Raw genomic sequence first — 18,083 nt, 5'->3', positions numbered from 1 at the left:
GGGTGGGAGGGTGGCAGGCGGGTCCTGTGGGTCGCTGCTCTCTCTCCTCGGCCCCTCCCCACCTCGTGTTCTCTTCCTCTCTCTCTCTCTTTCTCTCGCTTTCTCACACACTCTCTCTCGCCTATAAATTAAAAAAAAAAAAAAAAGAAAGAAAGAAAGAAAGAAAGAAAAGGAAAGGAAAAAAGAATCCTTGCGCATGGATGTGAGAAGGGTTGTTGAGGTATCCTCTTTGTTGTGCTCTGTTCCCCTAGCTCTGGGAGTCTAGCAGAAGTTTTGCCCAACATTTCAGCATTTCTGGCACCCCTTCTAAAGCTAACAGATGCTCCTGTGGGAAATGTGCTCCCAAATGCCGAGCTTACCTCTCTGTGTTCACTTCTTTTCCAAATCTTAGCCCTCCAGTGCTCTCAAATATATGTATTTACAGTTTAGCCTGTGTTCTCACTTTTCTCCTTGAAAGAATTGGCATGGCGGCTCATGGCTTATTCCGCTGCTGTAGGACCTCAATGTCTGTTAACTTTCATATGTCAGTTTCCTTCTTTGGGAACTGTTTTCTGTGTAAATTCCTTTCTCCTACCTTCTAATTCATGGGTTGGCCAACTATGGCCTGTGTGACACCCACCTATTTTGATAAAAAAGGCTTTATTGGAACACAGTCATGCCCATTTGTTCACGTATTGTCTCCGTGTTTGTGTCACATTGGCAAAGTTAAGTAATTATGGCAGAGACCGTATGGCCCACAAAGCCTAAAATATTTACTCTCTGTCATTAAAAGTTTGCTGATCACTGTTCTAATTTATTAATTTTACTTTATTCTTTAGGCTTCCGTTAATTGTGTCTACTGGCTTAAAAAATTTAATGATATCTTTTATTTCTAAATTATCTAATTTTTTCATAGGTACCTACTATTGTTCCATTTCTATATTTTTTTGTTTGTTTTTGTTTTTTTGTTTGTTTTGTTTTCTGTTTTGTTTTGTTTGCCTTTTAATCCAAATAACATGTTTTAATTGGGCCAGAGAGAAAAATAACACACTGGAGCTAGAAAGAGAAATCTGTGCTTTAAACCACTATGATATGCTAACTAGCCTCTCAACCTGTTATTGTTTTTCTATCAGATACAGAACAATGGCAGTGACAACCAGACTGACATGGAGTGAGGAGAAAAGTCTGCAGAAGATGCTTGGGAACGTGTCCTTGAGACTTCTTTATAAGTCTAGTGTCCATGAGAATAAAACTTCTAGTATTCTTGATAAGTGCTCTTGTCAGGGACCCACTGTAACAATAATTTACATCCGTAACACTACTGTTGGGGTCTTTATGCTTGGGCCTTATTCTAAAACATATGATCATTTAAAAAGGCCCAATCCTTCCTTCTATTTTTCATATCAACGGAATATTGCAACTGAAATGAGAACTGCAGTTTTAGAAACAGAAATTAAAATTGCTTCTGGACAACTGGTGTTTTATTCCTCTGGCCAAGAGGTGTTGTCTGTATGTCTAAACGACACCAAGCTTTCTATAAATGACTCATTAAGCAAAGCTTTAGGAGTATATAACCGTTCTGATATCAGTTATTTGGAATGTGAAGTTTTTCGAGTCGAAGGTATGTTAAATGAGATAATCCTACATTCTGATTCTAGTCTTTCTTTGTCTTCGTGGGTCATAATTGAGCTGCAAGAACAAGGAAAAACGAGAGGAACGTCAGATTTCACACCATCAGATTTCTCTTTCATAAACTTCAGAATGAAACCTAGGAAGCATAAAGGTCGTGAGGTATTACTCAGACAGTATAGGCAGCTTTGAGCAAAGTGAGTTGAGAAGTAGAAGTGGAGACATGGAGAGGGAGAACCAGCGAGGGCGAGGTTTATTTTGGCACAGTGACCCCTCTGGGTCAGCTCTAGGTCTGCAGGCATAGTCAGGTGAGAGTTTCCAGAGTGAGTTATTGTGTAGGGAGGGAGGTTAATTTTCCAACCCTAACTCCTAACTGGACAGCTCAGCCCTGGTTTATGTAAGCAGACTCTCTGCCCCATTTAGAAGGTAGACTTGGGCATAGTTAACCAGGCAAGTTAAAAAGCTTATTATTCTATGTGTGTTTCCTACAGGAATTGAGGATGATACCAACTACATAAGGAAGATAACAAGAGCCATGAAGTAAGTTAGGTTCTTGGACTATCTATTAGGCATCTTATTTAGAACGCTTCTGTAAATGGCATAGGAAATGAAATAGTAAAATAAAAACCGTATAACTTGGAGTGATAAAAGTGAGTTATAATGTTACTTATGTAATATGTTCGAGGCAATTTACAGCATCAACAGAGACAAATCGCTACCAACTGTGAACCTTTAAAAATCTACCTGGTGTGAGTTTGGCTTTATGTTTCCCTTTGGAAACTTGCTGGACTCAAAGTTTTCCAGACAGAAAAGTCTTGACGACAATTTCAGATAATTCCTCCAAAGCCTTTCCCTGGGAATAAAGCCTTTGGGGGAATTTCAGTAAGTTTTACAAACAAAGCCCCCTTTCCCCAATTTATAGATAAATACCTGAATTGCATGTATTTTATTTCTCCTCAGTATAATAGTATTACTGAAATAATACTCATCTTTAGCGTTGCTGACATTTGTCAGATTTGTGTGGTCTAAGGCTCATAGTTGAACGATGATTTGCTTGCTGGTTAGTGTTTCTTTATTCGGACGGATACAAGTGCATTCTCTCCGAGCACAGAATGCATAACCTTAGACCGTTTCAAATCATGTGATAGATGTTAATGCCAAGATAATAAGTAATTAAAGCATACTTTTTAAGGGAAGGAAAGAAGCAGCAGAACTGTCCTGTTCCTATGAAAGTTTGGCCCTTGTCTTAAAGTACCGCGTGTTATTTGACAGGCACAGAAATCCACTTCTATCTGAACTCAGAACCTACAAGCCCTGTGTAGACTTTGTTTCCAAAGTTCGTATTCTCTTGCTGGGTCCAGTTGGGTCTGGAAAGTCGAGTTTTATCAATTCAGTGAAGTCCGTTTTCCAAGGCCGTCTGACTCGCCAAGCCGCAGTGGGGTCTGATGTCACCAGCATTACCGAACAGGTAAGTTATTCAAGGATTTCCTGAGACTTTTGTTTTATCAATTACAGTTATTAGGTTTGTTCGTTTCTTTGCCATTTTCTCTTAGGACATTAACCTCCTCTTGATGTACAGACAATTAAATGCTAAATCAAATGTAAAAAAGGAGTAAAAGTTTGATTCAGGATTCCCTCCATTGAGTTGTGTTTCACTGAGAGGCTTTCCATTTTTATGCATACAAGAAATAGTTAGATGAAGAATGCTTTCTGGTACTTGTAAAAAAAAAAACCACACTAAAATTTTGAAAACTTTGTAGAAATCTCTGTCCATTATATTAGAAGTCTGTTTTTACTTATGTCCCACATTGTTTTACCTGGGTTGAAATTCTTTTCTCTTTGTTTTGTAATAAAATAATGAAAATTATGTATTAGAACACTTCCATTTTACAAGACCATTTTATAAGAAATGATCGTGAAAAGCAAGACAGCAATTCACTTTGGTGGGTCAACCTTCAAAGGGTAAATCTATCAGCGGTCCTACAAACACTATCTTACTTGTAAACAAATGTAAGTACTCATACCATTTTTAAAACTGTTGCTCTAAAGATCTGCCAATTACTGTGGAAAAACCTTCTTCCTTTCTGTGCTCGTCAATGTTACACAATCAAACAAAAAAAAATTAAGGGGAATGAATAGGACATTTCATAATCAGGCTGTGTTTTTCTGTGATTGCTACAAGCAAATATTGTTATCTTCTGATTGAAAATATGCATGCACTGTCAATGCAAAATTTAACATAAGACAGTAATGGTTCATTTTAGTTGTGTGTCACATTTAATAACTAAAAGCATTTTCTAAGACTTTCAAGAATCACAACTTATTTCTTGGTGTTGGCTAGATTCTATGTGACTGGCTTTAGTTTGGTCTATTAGCCTAGTCTCGGAAGCCAAAGCAAGGTACCTCAACAGCACTTCAATATGCTAAGCATTGATTGGTATGTTTCTGTTTGTGAGATACTGTGTTGGCAATAAAGACCTAAATACGAAGAGGAGTTGGTTTTTTTACTCAGGGATTTCAGGGTAGGTAATAAACAAATAAGTCCTCCTCAATGTGATCGGTGCTGTAATAGAGGTACTCATCAGCACAGGGCCCAGCTCCCTCCTTCATGTTGAAAGCTCCAAAGGCCTTGCTCTAAGGGAAGACGTAGGTGCTTAAGTCCAAAGGAAATGCAAATATGACTGTATAAACTGAAGAATGCAGGACAGGATATTCGTCGGGGAAATAGCATATTGTATTTCATTTCTCAGAGACACTTCTCTTTGAAGAATTAAAATTTTTTTTGAAGATTTTATTTATTTATCTGACACAGAGAGGGAGAGCACAAGCAGGGGGAGCAGCAGGCAGAGGCAGAGGGAGAAGCAGGCTCCAGGCGGAGCAGGGAGCCCGATGTAGGACTCGGTCCCAGGACCCCGGGATCATGACCTGAGCTGAACGCAGACGCTTAACCAACTGAACCACCCAGGCTCCCCTGAAGAATTAAATTTATGAAGGAAACAGATTAATGAAAACTATGAATGTGCCTATTGATCTTGAAATTGTACCATGCACTTTAAGTGTGTAACTCTGCTGCTTTGTGTAAGTCCTTTCAGGTGGAGGCACCGGTAAGTCCCGTTCACTTGGATCAAAGTATCTAATGGGATTGCTCCTGGCATTGGACTTATGGACCAATGGGAGCTTTTGACTCCAGTACAGATTACAACAGGTCATAGAGGGGTTCTCAGCCTCCCGGTGTGGAATGGGAGCTTTGTGATTCAAGCGTTGTCTGCTATCCCTGAGAAGTACTTCTCTTTGGGATTCTTCCTAAGTCTTCCATAGTCATGCCTCTGTGGAAGTATATTTGACCAATAAAAAATTTTCAGAGTTCTGAAAAATGCTCTTGGGATCAGACTGAGTGTGATTATTTAGGAAAGAAGATTTGTTAAAGTGGAGCTTTGCAGAGTGAGGTTTGTAGACCCCCAAGTGTCACCGAGGGCATTTTAGGGGATCTGTGAGTTTAAAATTATTTGTGTAATAGTACTTCGATGGTTTTGCTTTTTCTAGTGTATTGACATTTGAACTGATCATACACGTGTAGTTTTATTTATTGTCTGGCATCCTGAATCAAGCAATGGCGGCAAGCACTATTAGTAACCGCTATGTACGTTCCTAGCACTTGCGGTAAACAACGTGCTAGTTTCATTTAAGAACGTAATTGATGACTAAGTAACAACCATTGATTTTATTTAAACTCAACTTTTTATTATTTTATATTATTATATGTATTATTATTTTTACTATTTTATATACTTATAAAACAAAAATATTACTTTAATGTTTTGTGTGATGAAATGGGAAGTACATATATTCTAAGTCATATCAAGATATGGTGGTTGTCAAGAAAAGACACTGGTGTGATTGAGTTGTGAGCTGAACTTTTTTCATGTAACGTCCTTTATAATTGAGAAGACATTTGACAGACTTGCTTATTTGTACTTTGGTATTTGGTAGCCATTTATGGACAATGCGCAGGGTAAGCAGATTGCTACAAGAGAAACCACCACCCAGCAATGTTTCTTGCCAATGATAACATCTGAGCTCTTAAGAAAAAAAAAATTAGAACTTTGGGAAACTTGTACCCACCACTTGAAGCTTCATAACTTCTCAATACTTGAAAACTTACCTGATGAGATTAATGGTCCTAGTAACAAATATGATGTTTTAATATTGTGTGGTGAAATGTGCCAATATTTGGAAGATCTTATCTAGATCCAATATTTTCTTTTTTTTTTTTTTTTAAAGATTTATTTATTTATTCGATAGAGATAGAGACAGCCAGCGAGAGAAGGAACACAAGCAGGGGGAGTGGGAGAGGAAGAAGCAGGCTCATAGCGGAGGAGCCTGATGTGGGGCTCGATCCCATAACACCGGGATCACGCCCTGAGACGAAGGCAGATGCTCAACCGCTGTGCCACCCAGGCGCCCCATAGATCCAATATTTTCAAATGACTGAATGCATTGGGTTTGTAAGTCATGCCTGGATAAAAAATATATTCAAAGCATAAGAGAGATCAATGAATTTAATGTAGCTGAGTATGAAAATGTCACAAATTCCACATTGCAGCCAACCTTTGGAGAAATTATCACTTACTGAGCTTTGATGCATTATTAATGAGGAATAGCCACAATTCTCTGAAAGCGGTTAAATTAAATACTTTCTCCTTTTCCTACCACTATGTACATGTGAGGCTAGATTTTCTTCATACACTTCAACCAAAATGATATATCACAACAGATTGAATTCAGAGGCAGATATGAGAATCCTGCCATCTTCTATTAATCCAGATAGTAAAGAGAATTGCAAAAAGTAAATTGATCCTGCTCTTTTTAATATTTTTTTGGGAAATATTTCTTTTTCATAAAAAATGGCCTTTCGGTTAACATGCAATAGATTCATAATTGTATTTTAAAATGATTTAAGAAATATTTAAATTTTTTTCAGTTTAAAATTTTTAGGATGTTAAATATCAATAGATATAACCTACATAAATGAAATATCTTTGAGATTCTCAATAATTTTTAAGAACATCAGGTGATCCTGAGACCAAAATGTTTGAGGACCACAGTGTTAAAATATTAACCACTCTCTGTTCTTCCTATTGTCATGTCTTGAGTGCTAGTTAAAGAATGAATTTTTACTTTTGATATACTTTGTTTTATAGTATAGGATATATCCTATTAGAGATGGGAAATATGGGGACTATCTGCCATTTAGTTTGTGTGACTCCATGGGGCTACATGAGAAAGAAGGAGTAGGATTGTGTATGGATGACATACCCTACATCTTAAAAGGTTGCATACCAGACAGATACCAGGTAAGAATTCTCCAATCTCTAAAACATTTAAAATCAGTTTCATCAATTATTTTTGTTAAATTTTTACTCCATAAGGTGCTTTCAACTGTCATAAACTGTTTTCAACATCAATCAACACTACTCTACTTTAAATGAATAAGTATTCATATAAGTAAAGTAGAGTAATTTATTTTCTACAGCATTAAGAAAGAAAGCCTGGGATGCGTGGCTGGCTCAGTCAGTAGAACTTGTGACTCTTGAACTCAGGGTCATGAGTTCGAGCCCCTGAGTTCGGGTGTGGAGATAACTTAAAAAAAAATAAGGTGATCTCAAAAGAAAGAAAGAAAAAAAGAAAGAAAAGAAAAGTGATACAGCTACAAGGCAGTATTTTACTCATACAGATTCAAAAGAAAGGATAGGAGGAGATTGTATTTATAACCGTCTTTATTGTAAAATAGATAGGAAAGTAATAGTTTAATCTCATGCACTTTTTTGCTCAATTAGACGAAATCTTGGAACAATTAACCACTTTTTGTTGAAGTGTGATATTACTGTACTGTAAGTACTTAGGTTTCACTACTTAAATGCTACCTAAATGCCCACATCCAAAGGTTGGCTCTGCCACTAGTTAGAGGAGCACCCGTAAGCAAGTTACATACTTGTTTCCGTAAGTCTTACTTGTTTATGTGTGAAATGTAGGTCATAATAATGCCCATTTCATAGTGTGCCTGAGAAGATAAATGAGATGATGTACTTTCCATTCTCAAAAGGTCAACCATTATTATCCCCTTTCTTTTAGGCATGGGCTGTAATACAATCAGCCTCAATTTCTGAGCAGTGACTTCAGTGGCCTCTCAGTGGTGCTTGATTGGAAACCTTAACTATGTACTCATATATTAAAAAGCTATGATTAAAAACCTAATTTGTGCCAGATACTATGCTAGTTACTGGAAACACAGAGTTGACTAAGAACATAATACTTATCCCCACAATCTAAGGAGACAGAAGATACAGGGAGGTGGAACAGAGCAGAGAGATGGGAGAAATCGTGAGCCTATAAAAACCTTCATTATTCACAACAGAGAAGCAGTCAATTCAGTCCAACATTGAAACATATGGGTAAAAAATAATGAATGTAGTCCTTTACTATATTTTTATTTTATTTTTTAAAGATTTTATTTATTTGTTTGACAGAGAGTGCAAGCAGGGGGAGCTGCAGGCAGAGGCAGAGGGAGAAGCAGGCTCCCCGCTGAGCATGCGGGGCTCAATCCCAGGACTCTGGGATCATGACCTGAGCCAAAGGCAGACGCTTAACTGACTGAGCCACCCAGGAGCACCCCACTCCCCTTTACTGTATTTTAAAATCTATTTTCTTAATCCTAGAAAGATTATTGTTCTGTGGTAAGGAGATACTAACTTAAAATTTGGTATTTCTTCTGTTTCATTTTTGTTTCTTTTTCTTCTGTGAAATTCAAGAAATTATAGTATTTTATTTAAAAATGCATTTTCAATATATTTTCCCCTCTCCTTTTTTCTCTATTCATTGTCCATTTAAATACACAAAATGTTTAGAAAGAAGTCTTAAATGATGTGTAACCAATGTCTGTCTGTCTGTCTTTCTTTCCTTTTTTCTTTTTTTCTGGAGACTGGGATTTGAAATTAACTTTTTAAAACATTGTTTGTACTTTCCTGAAATATTTCCATTGTGGATAGTGTAAAGTATGTGTAATTCTCATTTTCACCAGTGCAATGAAGTGATTTTTCTATAAGAAAGATAAAATACTACACTCATAGTGGAGAGGAAGTATGGAAGGGGTACTACTAATTAACCTGGGGGGAAGAGTGGCTGCAGGGAGGAAAGTTTTGGGTTGGAGGTTAGTGGTAGTCACATTTGAAGCATGACTGTATCTTAAAGAACTCAGCAAAGACTCTCTAAATGTAATCTTATGTTTCTATAACAGTTGAACCCCAATAAACCAATTACGCCCAATCATCCTAACTTCATCAGCACTCCGTCACTGAAGGACAGTATTCACTGTGTGGCTTATGTCATGGATATCAACTCTATCAATGATCTCTCCTCTAAGATGGTGGCAAAACTCAAACAAGTTCAAAAAGAAGTCTTGAGCTGTGGTGAGTCTCATTGTCCTTACCAAAAAACTTTTATTTTGAAATAATTACAGATTCACAGGAAGTTGCAAAGAGAGTTCAGAGAGGTCTTATGGACCCTTCACTCAATTTCCTGAGTCCCGGGTCTGTTGGTGGCAATAGCAGGCAGAAGTCATTCACATGTTTTTTTTTTTTTTTGTCACATGTGATTTTCCAGTGGCTTGATAGGATAGTCACCTCCCCACATTATGTGACCTGACCAGGAAGATCAAAACCAGAAAATTGACACTGTTATAATATGTGCGTGCAGCTCTGTATTGTTTTATCACATGTGTAGATTTAAAAGTAGTGAGTGGGTCTCCCTCACTTACGGTCTACGTGCTTTTCGGTCTGTTGCTTTCTCACCGGATGTCAGCAGTTGGGTTTGTGTGGGAGCCCTTTAGGGTTGGGATCTCTGTTCTTTATCATCTAGTGTGGAGATTTCTTTTTCAGGATTTTTAACACCAAAATTTTTAATTTTAAAATACTTAGTAAGCTCTTAAAATAATCTATTTCATATTAGGCGAGTTGGGATAGTTTGTAATTTTTAGTTTGGTCTATTCTATCTAAGTTGGCAAATTTATGTGTGTAGAATTGTTCATATCATTTCCTTATTATTTCTTTTCTGTCTGTGGGGTCAGTTGGGATATCCCCTGTGTCCCTCATCATATTGGGGATTTAGGTCTTTTGTTTCTCTGTGTCACTATTTCTAAAGGTTTGTCAATTTTATTGATCTTTTCAAGGAACCATGTTTTTGTTTCATTGATACTTTAAATTGTTTTCCTGTTTCCAATTTATTCCTTGATTTCTGCTCTTTAGGATTTCTTTCATCTTCTTGATTTGGATATAATTTGCCTTCTTTTTTCTAGGTTTTTGAGGGGAGGGACTTGGATTGTTGATTCTGGACTTTTGCTTTTTTTCTATTGTAAGCACCGAGTACTACGTATTTTTCTGTAAACACTTCTTTAGTTATGTACTCAAATTTTGATATGTTGTATCTTTATTATCTTCCAGTTTAATGTATTTTGTATTTCCCTTGAAACGTCCTTTATGACTCATGAATTATTTAGAATGTGTGTTTAGTTTTTAAGTGCTGGGAGGTTTTCTTGTTACCATTCTGTTATTCACTTACAGTTTGATCCATTATGGTCAAAGGACGCACTCGGATTTAAATTCTTTAAATTGTTTTTGAAGTTAAACTATGGCTTAGTCTATAGTATATTTTGGTAAATGTTCCATGGGTACTTGAAAATTATGTGTATGTTCTACAAATGTTGATTCGATAGATTTTCTTGGTTTTTGGTATGACAAGTGATTCTTGATTATACCTTTAATATTTGGGGTATTATACTATGAGACTCTGGATCTTATTTGTTAATTTTTCTTTTTTTTTTAATAAAGATTTTATTTATTTGAGAGAGAGAGAGAGAGCGTGCACAAGTGAGGGGAGGGAGAGGGACAAGCAGACTCCACACCAAGTGCAAAGCCCAAGTCAGGGCTCCATCCGAAGACCCTAAGACCATGACCCCAGCCAAAATCAAGAGTCGGAGGCCAACTGACTAAGCCACCCAGGCGCCCCTGGATCTTATTTACATCTTGTGTCTTAGCAGACCTCTTTCGACACTGTGCTTGTGGAAGTGCAAGTGCAGGTTTCCCACTGGCCTTGGTCGATTCCTATGGGGGGAAGCGAACTTCATTATTGCTCCCCATATGACCTTCACTGATACCAAAGGAGGCTAGGAGCCTCCTTAAGACTGGGGGAATGGTGATTAAAGTTTCACTTTCTCGGTTGGCCTGCTCTGACACTGGAAAAGAGGGAGGAGGCACCCTGTTACTGATGGTTGAGGTGGATGTCCAGGATCCCCAAGTAGCTTCCATTGATGCCATCAAGAGGGACATAGCACAGTACAGGTATGAGTCCTGGCTCCCTACCTGTTCTTCTTCTATGATACTATCCTGGCAGAGTGTGCAGGATGGAGAAGGGAAGAGATGTTTCTGTGGATGGGACTGAGGCTCTTTCATGATGTTTGGCTGGGATAGTGTGGCTATCGTGTGAAAGTTTTCTGTCTTGCTAGGTTGTTCCTTTTCTCATGCTTGGCTAGAGACAACAGACTTCCTGCCTTCTCCTCCCTTCCCTTCCCTCCCCCTCTTCCCTTTCCTTTCCCTTTTCCTTTTATTCGTTTCTTTCCTTTTCTTTTCAACAGCTCCAACTGGCTTTCTCTAGTAGTACACTTCTCCAGCAGCCAATATAGTATTTATGGAATAAAAAGAAAACCTAGAGAACTCACAACCATATTGTGATTGTAATAATGAACTAGCAAAAAAGGTAAATTAAGAAAATAGTCTTTTACAATTATATCAAAAAGAATAAAATATCTAGGAATAAATTTAACCAAGGAGATGAAAGACCTGCATATTGAAAACTGTAAGACATTAATGAAAGAAATTGAAGAAAACACAAATAAATAGAAAGATATTCTGTACTTAGGAATTGGAAGAATTCATATTAAGGCGTGCATACTCTCCAAAGCAATGTACAGATTCAGTGCTATCCTTACCAAAATTCCAATGGCACTTTTTACAGAAATAGAATGAACAATCCTAAAATTTGTATGGAACCACAAAAGACCCCAAATAGCCAAAGTAGTCTTGAGAAAGAAGAAAGCTGGAAGCATCATGCTCCCTGATTTCTCATAGTGATTTAAAAAGTATGATATTAACATAAAATTGGATCAAGAGAACAGAGTAGAGAGCCCAGAAATAAATCCACACATTTTGGTCAAATAATTTATGACAAAGGGGCCAATAATACACAGTGGGGAAAGACAGTCTCTTCAATAAACGGTGTTGGGAAAACTGGACAGCCACATGCAAAAGAATAAAACTCAACCACTATCTTACACCATACACAAGAATTAACTCAAAATGGATTAAAGTCTTGAATGTTAGACCTGGGATCATAAAACTCCTAAAAGAAAACATAGGTGGTAGGCTTGTCGCGGTAGGTCTTGGAGATGATTTATTGAATTTGAATCTGACATCGAAAGGAAAAGCAACAAAAGCAAAAATTAATAAATGGAGCTGCAGCAACCTAAAAAGCTTCTGCACAGCAAAGGAAACCATCAGCAAAACAGAATGGCAGCCTACTGACTTGAAGAAAAGATTTGCAGATCATATAACTGATAAGAGATTTGTATCTAAAATATATAAAGGGGCACCTGGGTGGCTCAGTCAGTTAAGTGTCCAACTCTTGATTTTGGCTCAGGTCATGACCTCAGGGTCCTGGAATAGAGCTTCAAGTTGGCTCTGTGCTCAGTGGGGAGTCTACTCGAGAATTCTCTCTCCCCCTCTCTCTGCCCCTCCCCCACACCTCTCTCTCCCTCCCTATTATAAATAAATCTTAAAAAAATAAAATGTATAAGGATTCATACCAATCAAAAACAAAACATAAAAACAATCTAATTAAAAATGGGCAGAAGATGAGTAAATAGCTTTCCAAAGAAGACCTACAGAAGGCCATTAGATGCTCAACATCATTAATTGTCAAGGAAATGCTACATAAAACCACAATGAGGTATCATATCACATCTGCTAGAATGGCTGTTATCAAAAAGACAAGAAATAACAAACATTGGTGAGGATGTGGAAAAAAGGGAACGCTTGTACACCATTAGTGGGTATATAAATTGGTGTAGCCATTATGGAAAATAGTACAGAGGTTCCTTAAAAAATTAAAAATAGAACTATCATACATTCCAGTAATTCTACTTCTGGATATTGACGTGAAGAAAATGTAAACACTAACTCAAAAAAATATTTGCACTCCCCCACCGTGTTCCTTGCGGCACTATTTACAATGGCCAAGATATAAAAACAACCTAACTGTCCATCAATGGATGAATGGATAAAGAAGATGGGGTCCACACACACACACACACACACACACACACACACACACAGAGGAATAGTATTCAGTCACGAAAAGAATGAAATCTTGCCATTTGCAACAACATTGGTGGACCTTAAGGGCATTATGCTAAATGTAATAAGTCCGACAGAGAAAGACGAGCACTGTATGATCTCTCCTATATGTGAAATGTTTAAAAGAAGAAAACAACAAGCTCATAGATAGAACAGATCAGTGGTTGCCAGAGGTAGGGGTTTGGGGGTGGGAGAAATAGGTGACATATGAAGGTGGTCAAAAGGTAAAAAGACATTTAAAAAAGAGGATTGTTTGGTCCTTTATACTCTAAGGCCTCTTGTTTAGTCTATCAGTAGAAACACCACTTAACATAGAAAGCTGTGCAGTTTAATGTACAGAGGATTGTCTTAGTGACTAAGTAAATCTAGATTTTTTAATAGTCATAATTTGATCTTGAGAAAGTTAACTTAAGTGCACTGAACTTTAGTCTCCTATGTCATGGGAATAAGTTCTGAATCTAAATATTGTAATAAACATTAGATGTGTTCAATGTAAGTACATAAGCATACACAGATCTACTTCAGTGTACAGTGGGCTTATTGTAACTCGAAAATGCATTTAATATACCTAACCTACCGAACAGTGTAGCTTAGCATAGCCGACCTTAAACATGCTGGGAACACTTACATTAGCCTGTAGCTGGGAAAAATCATGTAACACAAAGCCTATTTTATGATCAAGTGTTGAGTATCTCATGTAATTTATTGAATGCTATAGTAAACATGAGAAAAAGAATGGTCGTATGGGTACAGAATGGATGTCACTTTATCAGTTGTTTACCCTGTGATCGCATGGCTGACTGGGAGCTGTGGCTGCCACTACCCGGCGCCCTGAGAGATACTGCATATCGCTAGTCCCAGAAAAGATCAAAATTCAAAATTTGGAAGTATGGTTTATACCAAATTCATAACGCTTTTGCACCATTGTGAGGTTAAAAAATCTCAAGTTGAACCATCAGAAGTCAGGGACTATCTGTATAAGCATATAACAGCTCTCCAATTATGGTGGGTTTGGGATAAGACCGAGTTACAGAAGTGCTAAGGTTTGAAATGATTTTTTTCAAGGACATCTGGCCACGATGTGGGTGACATGAGGGTGACAAGGCTGTGTGCTAGGGTCTAACTGGGCTGATTTAGAGCCTCAAGAAGACATTGCATTAATTTTGAAAGAGAAGAACTGCAGTTTAGCAGAAGTTGAAAAGAAATTATATGTGACAGTTGAGAACTGCCCTCTACACAAACCAGGTTTTTTTAATTGGCCAACCTTGCTCGTTTTTCCTCTGGGACTTGGATGAAGGGAGGCTGGTAAGAGCAACCATTCAGTAATAGCGATCACAAACACAAGATTTATGTAAGGGGAAAATCCTAAAAGCTCTGGTAAAGAAGTCTCTCAGGGGTCTATCCTTGAATGGCATTTGGAAATCTCAGTTTTATACTTTTTCCTGGGGAAGCATTTTTTAGTAAAGCAGAACTTTGATTCAGTTAGAAGCCAACTGGGAGAGGGCAAGAGGTCCTTAGTAGAGCTGTGAAATCCGTGTTCTTTGCTTTTACAAATAGTCACACATAACCTTCCTCACTTTCTGGGGTCGTTTTTCAGTCCTCAGTGTCCAGCAAACACCCCCCCCCCCTGCCGATCACACACCATTTGGAACAATAACTGATTGCAGAATAATGTGAATTTAGTTGCATTTAGAAATGATCTCTCATGCTGGAAGAAAAAGATCATTTCTCCTATTAGAAGAACTTCAGGTTCCATACTGACATTTACTAGGGATCTTTCATTCTTTAGATCTTCACCCTACAGAGAGCTGCTTTCACTCTTACTTAAGTACCGTGTTGAAACGTAGCTGTTTATGATACAAAATAACTGATTTATCTCTTTGATATAGGTAGAGCATGTGTCCTCTTGCTTACCAAAGTGACTAATTGCAGTGAATTTCTTCAAGACAACTCTTTAAACATGGATAAACCTATGACTTCCCAAAGCCAGGTAAAGAATATATGTCTAGCCAGACATTATTGTAATGGTGTTATATTGTGTGTGTGTGTGTGTGTGTGTCTGTGTGTGTGTGTGCGCGCACACACTCATACTATATATTCACTGGTAAGTGAAGACATGGATCAATTGTCTGGTTAATTCAAATTTATGTCCTACTTTAAAACAATAATTATTTGTGTTATAATTATATTCAGAAGAGAACTTATCAAGCTATTGCTTTTTCAGTTTCTTTCTTGAATTATATTTGAATTCAGTCAATTTTCAGATATGAGTTATGCTTATTAATTTTTCCACAGATAATGCATGTCAGCAAAATGCTCAGTGTTCCTATTTATAATACCTTCATGGTTGAAAATTATACATCAGAGTGGGAGCTGGACCCTTTAAAGGACACTCAGATCCTCTTTGTGCTGAGGCAGATGTTACGGGTAGCAGAGGACTTCTTTGAGGACTTGCCTTGAGGAAACAGGTAATCTGGCCCCTTTCTGCCCCTCTCAGAAAGCCTGGTGCTTTTTGAAAATCCCAGAGTTCTACCTCCCCGGATGGCTGATGCCCATTGGGTTGCTCTAGACCTGAGAGCCACGTTAGGATGTGTGCTTTCTTTCTATTCTTTTTAATTTTGTTTTCAGATAAAATTGTAGGAATGTTCCAGCTCTGCATGTGACATCGGTTGCCTTGGTTCTGATACTTGGCCCAATCCTGGATTGGCAGGCCCCGATGAGAGACAGTCTCTGCCGACAGCCTCCTTATGACATCTGCTTTCATTCATGTTTTGCCTTCAGTCCCTGACAGCATCTAACTGATGGTTTCTTCCAGGGTCAGTAGTACCTCAAGCTGAAAGGTCGACCCTGAGCAGTGGTGGGCCAAGATAAGCCCTACGGCAAACCACCATTTGGGATTTTAATTTCTGCGACACTTTTCTCAACCTCCCCAGCAAAATTGACTATCCCCTTACTTGTCTATAGCACCTTATTTAGAACTCTGTGTGAGTACTAATACATTGAATAATAATTTAAAAATGGTTACATGGATATCCACTTCCCTAAATACATTGTGAGTTCGTTTAGAAGCAGGGTTTGGATTTTACATACCTTTGTATTCACAGAACTTAGCACAGGGCCTGATAGCCATCAAGCATGTCTGCCATTATGCATCCCTCCCAACTTCCCCAGAGTGAAAACGCGTACTGACAATTTTTCTCCTTCTAGAAGGGAAGACGGGAAGAGAATGAAATGCCGGAGAGAAGACATGGACACAGAGGAGGGAGAATGTTTCACTTATCTCTGGATGAAGATACGAATTTAAGCTAGTTACAAAGAACAAATATATCTTGAGGACTTACGTGTTATTTCTGTGAAAAAACAAAGTTTCTTCCTTTAATGAACCCATACCTGACTTTAATTAATTGAATTCCAAGCTATCCTAGCCATGTCTCCCAAGTAGAGTGATCAAATGAGGTTACTCGTGCAAGTCAATAAGAAAGTTCTCGTATACAAGTGCCCCCAAATGATTTTAAATTCCTCTGGGTAGCTGTAGAAGTTAGGACTATTAATAAAGAAAAAAAGAATTTCAGAAGATAGGTTTTAGGTTTTCCCCCTAAAACCCTAACTCTCTTCTCCAAATTTCTTAGTATTTTTCAAGTGAATATGCTTTGGTTCAATAGTTATCTCTATTAAAGCCATCTAATGTACTTTTAGTCAGAATTATTGTCTTCTTTGGGAAGTCCTGGGTACGAAGAGGGCAAGAATTCCTTAGGAATAGTTGTGGAAAAAGAACTATTTCCTAAAGCAAAGCTGCAGGTAAAGCTGAGCCCCAGTGGATGCTGAGGAGCCATGATTCAGTGGAAGAGATGGGTGGGGTCTTTAAAAGAGAGGAACAGAATGGTCACAGGTACTGAAGAGTAGAGCCAGAAGTAGATATTGGAAACAAAAGAAGAGTTCCCGCCAGGATGATTATTCAATGGATGTAGGGAGCAGCAAGTCCAAAAATAAGATGTGTTTGTCTCCATGTAACCCACGATAATAATAAGCCACGACCATTGTTGGTTAGAAGACCGAAGGTGATTGAAGGCCCACCACTGTGCCTCACCATCTATAAGACCAGAACGCATCACGCTCCAGGAGTCAGCAAAAGTCTGGGCAGAGGAAGGTTTTGCTAGATGCCAAACTGGATTCAAGGTGGAACTTCTGTACTCTGTTTGAAGGGGTAGGGTAGAATGCTGTCATGAAGGAGACGGAGACCTTGAAAGGAAGAGGAGTGATGGAGAGATTGAGAGAGATACACAATGAGGGACTGTCCAGGTGAATCAACATCGTTTGAGAGTATACATGTTGAGGCTAAGTTTCCCTTTTTGTATCACAGAGGACAGTGTTAGGTAAAGGATGTCGCAATTCCTAATCCCCTGGTGCTGTACTACTTTGGGGAATACTCAAACATTTAATGGAGTTAAATGTATCTTTGGGGTTTAGGCTGGAAAGGATTGGGAAGGGGGCCTCAAAAAGGGAGAGACTTCTCTTATCTGGGAAAGGACCTTTCCTGATTTTGAGGATTCTGCTGATCTTTCTTTACCATCCTAACAGTAGGACTTACCACTTTGCCACACTTCAGAGGCCACCCAGGAGTTTTGAAAGTTTACATAATTTAAATTTGAGCTAGAAGTACAGTCCAGGCAAAGTCACTGAAATATCTATTAGCCAGACAGTGCTAAGGGACGTAATGATAGAGCATAAATGTAGTGGGCGGTAGACTATCACCTGAAGTGAGAGGGTTGTTGCAGACAAGCCTCAATACTAGAGACTGTGTGGTGGGTGGGTTGTGGCATTAAAAAGTGACTGTTTTGAACTTAAGTGTGTCTATTGACAGAGGAATGGATAAAGAAAATTTGGTAAATGTATTTATACACACACACACACTGGAATATTATTCAGCCATAAAAAGAAGGAAATTCTGCTTTTTGAGACAACATGGATACACCTTGAGGGCATTGTGCCAAGGGAAAGAAGTCAGAGAAAGAC

The 18,083-nt window shown here is 38.2% G+C and overlaps 1 protein-coding gene across 2 annotated transcripts in view; it reads left to right on the top strand.

Annotated features, from left to right (window-relative positions):
• Positions 1 to 16,759, top strand: part of IFI44L (interferon induced protein 44 like) — a 23,815-nt gene extending 7,056 nt beyond the window's left edge. The window contains exons 3-10 of one of the 2 annotated variants that reach the window (XM_008690677.2): positions 1,113 to 1,600; positions 2,100 to 2,148; positions 2,881 to 3,076; positions 6,810 to 6,962; positions 8,903 to 9,074; positions 14,960 to 15,060; positions 15,366 to 15,538; positions 16,278 to 16,759. In XM_008690677.2, the coding sequence (XP_008688899.1) occupies positions 1,123 to 1,600; positions 2,100 to 2,148; positions 2,881 to 3,076; positions 6,810 to 6,962; positions 8,903 to 9,074; positions 14,960 to 15,060; positions 15,366 to 15,530 (1,314 nt within the window). In that variant the 5' untranslated portion in view covers positions 1,113 to 1,122 and the 3' untranslated portion in view covers positions 15,531 to 15,538; positions 16,278 to 16,759. Of the gene's footprint in view, positions 1 to 1,112; positions 1,601 to 2,099; positions 2,149 to 2,880; positions 3,077 to 6,809; positions 6,963 to 8,902; positions 9,075 to 14,959; positions 15,061 to 15,365; positions 15,539 to 16,277 lie in introns of those variants that run through there. The other variant, XM_040627107.1, reaches the window with a different exon arrangement.
• Positions 16,760 to 18,083: the final 1,324 nt, after the last annotated feature.

The sequence above is a fragment of the Ursus maritimus genome, unplaced genomic scaffold (genome assembly GCF_017311325.1).
Source record: "Ursus maritimus isolate PB19 unplaced genomic scaffold, ASM1731132v1 scaffold_12, whole genome shotgun sequence".
NCBI classification, from domain to species: domain Eukaryota; kingdom Metazoa; phylum Chordata; class Mammalia; order Carnivora; family Ursidae; genus Ursus; species Ursus maritimus.
Note: the sequence above shows the minus strand (reverse complement) of the source record. Positions and strands in the feature narration are given on the sequence as shown.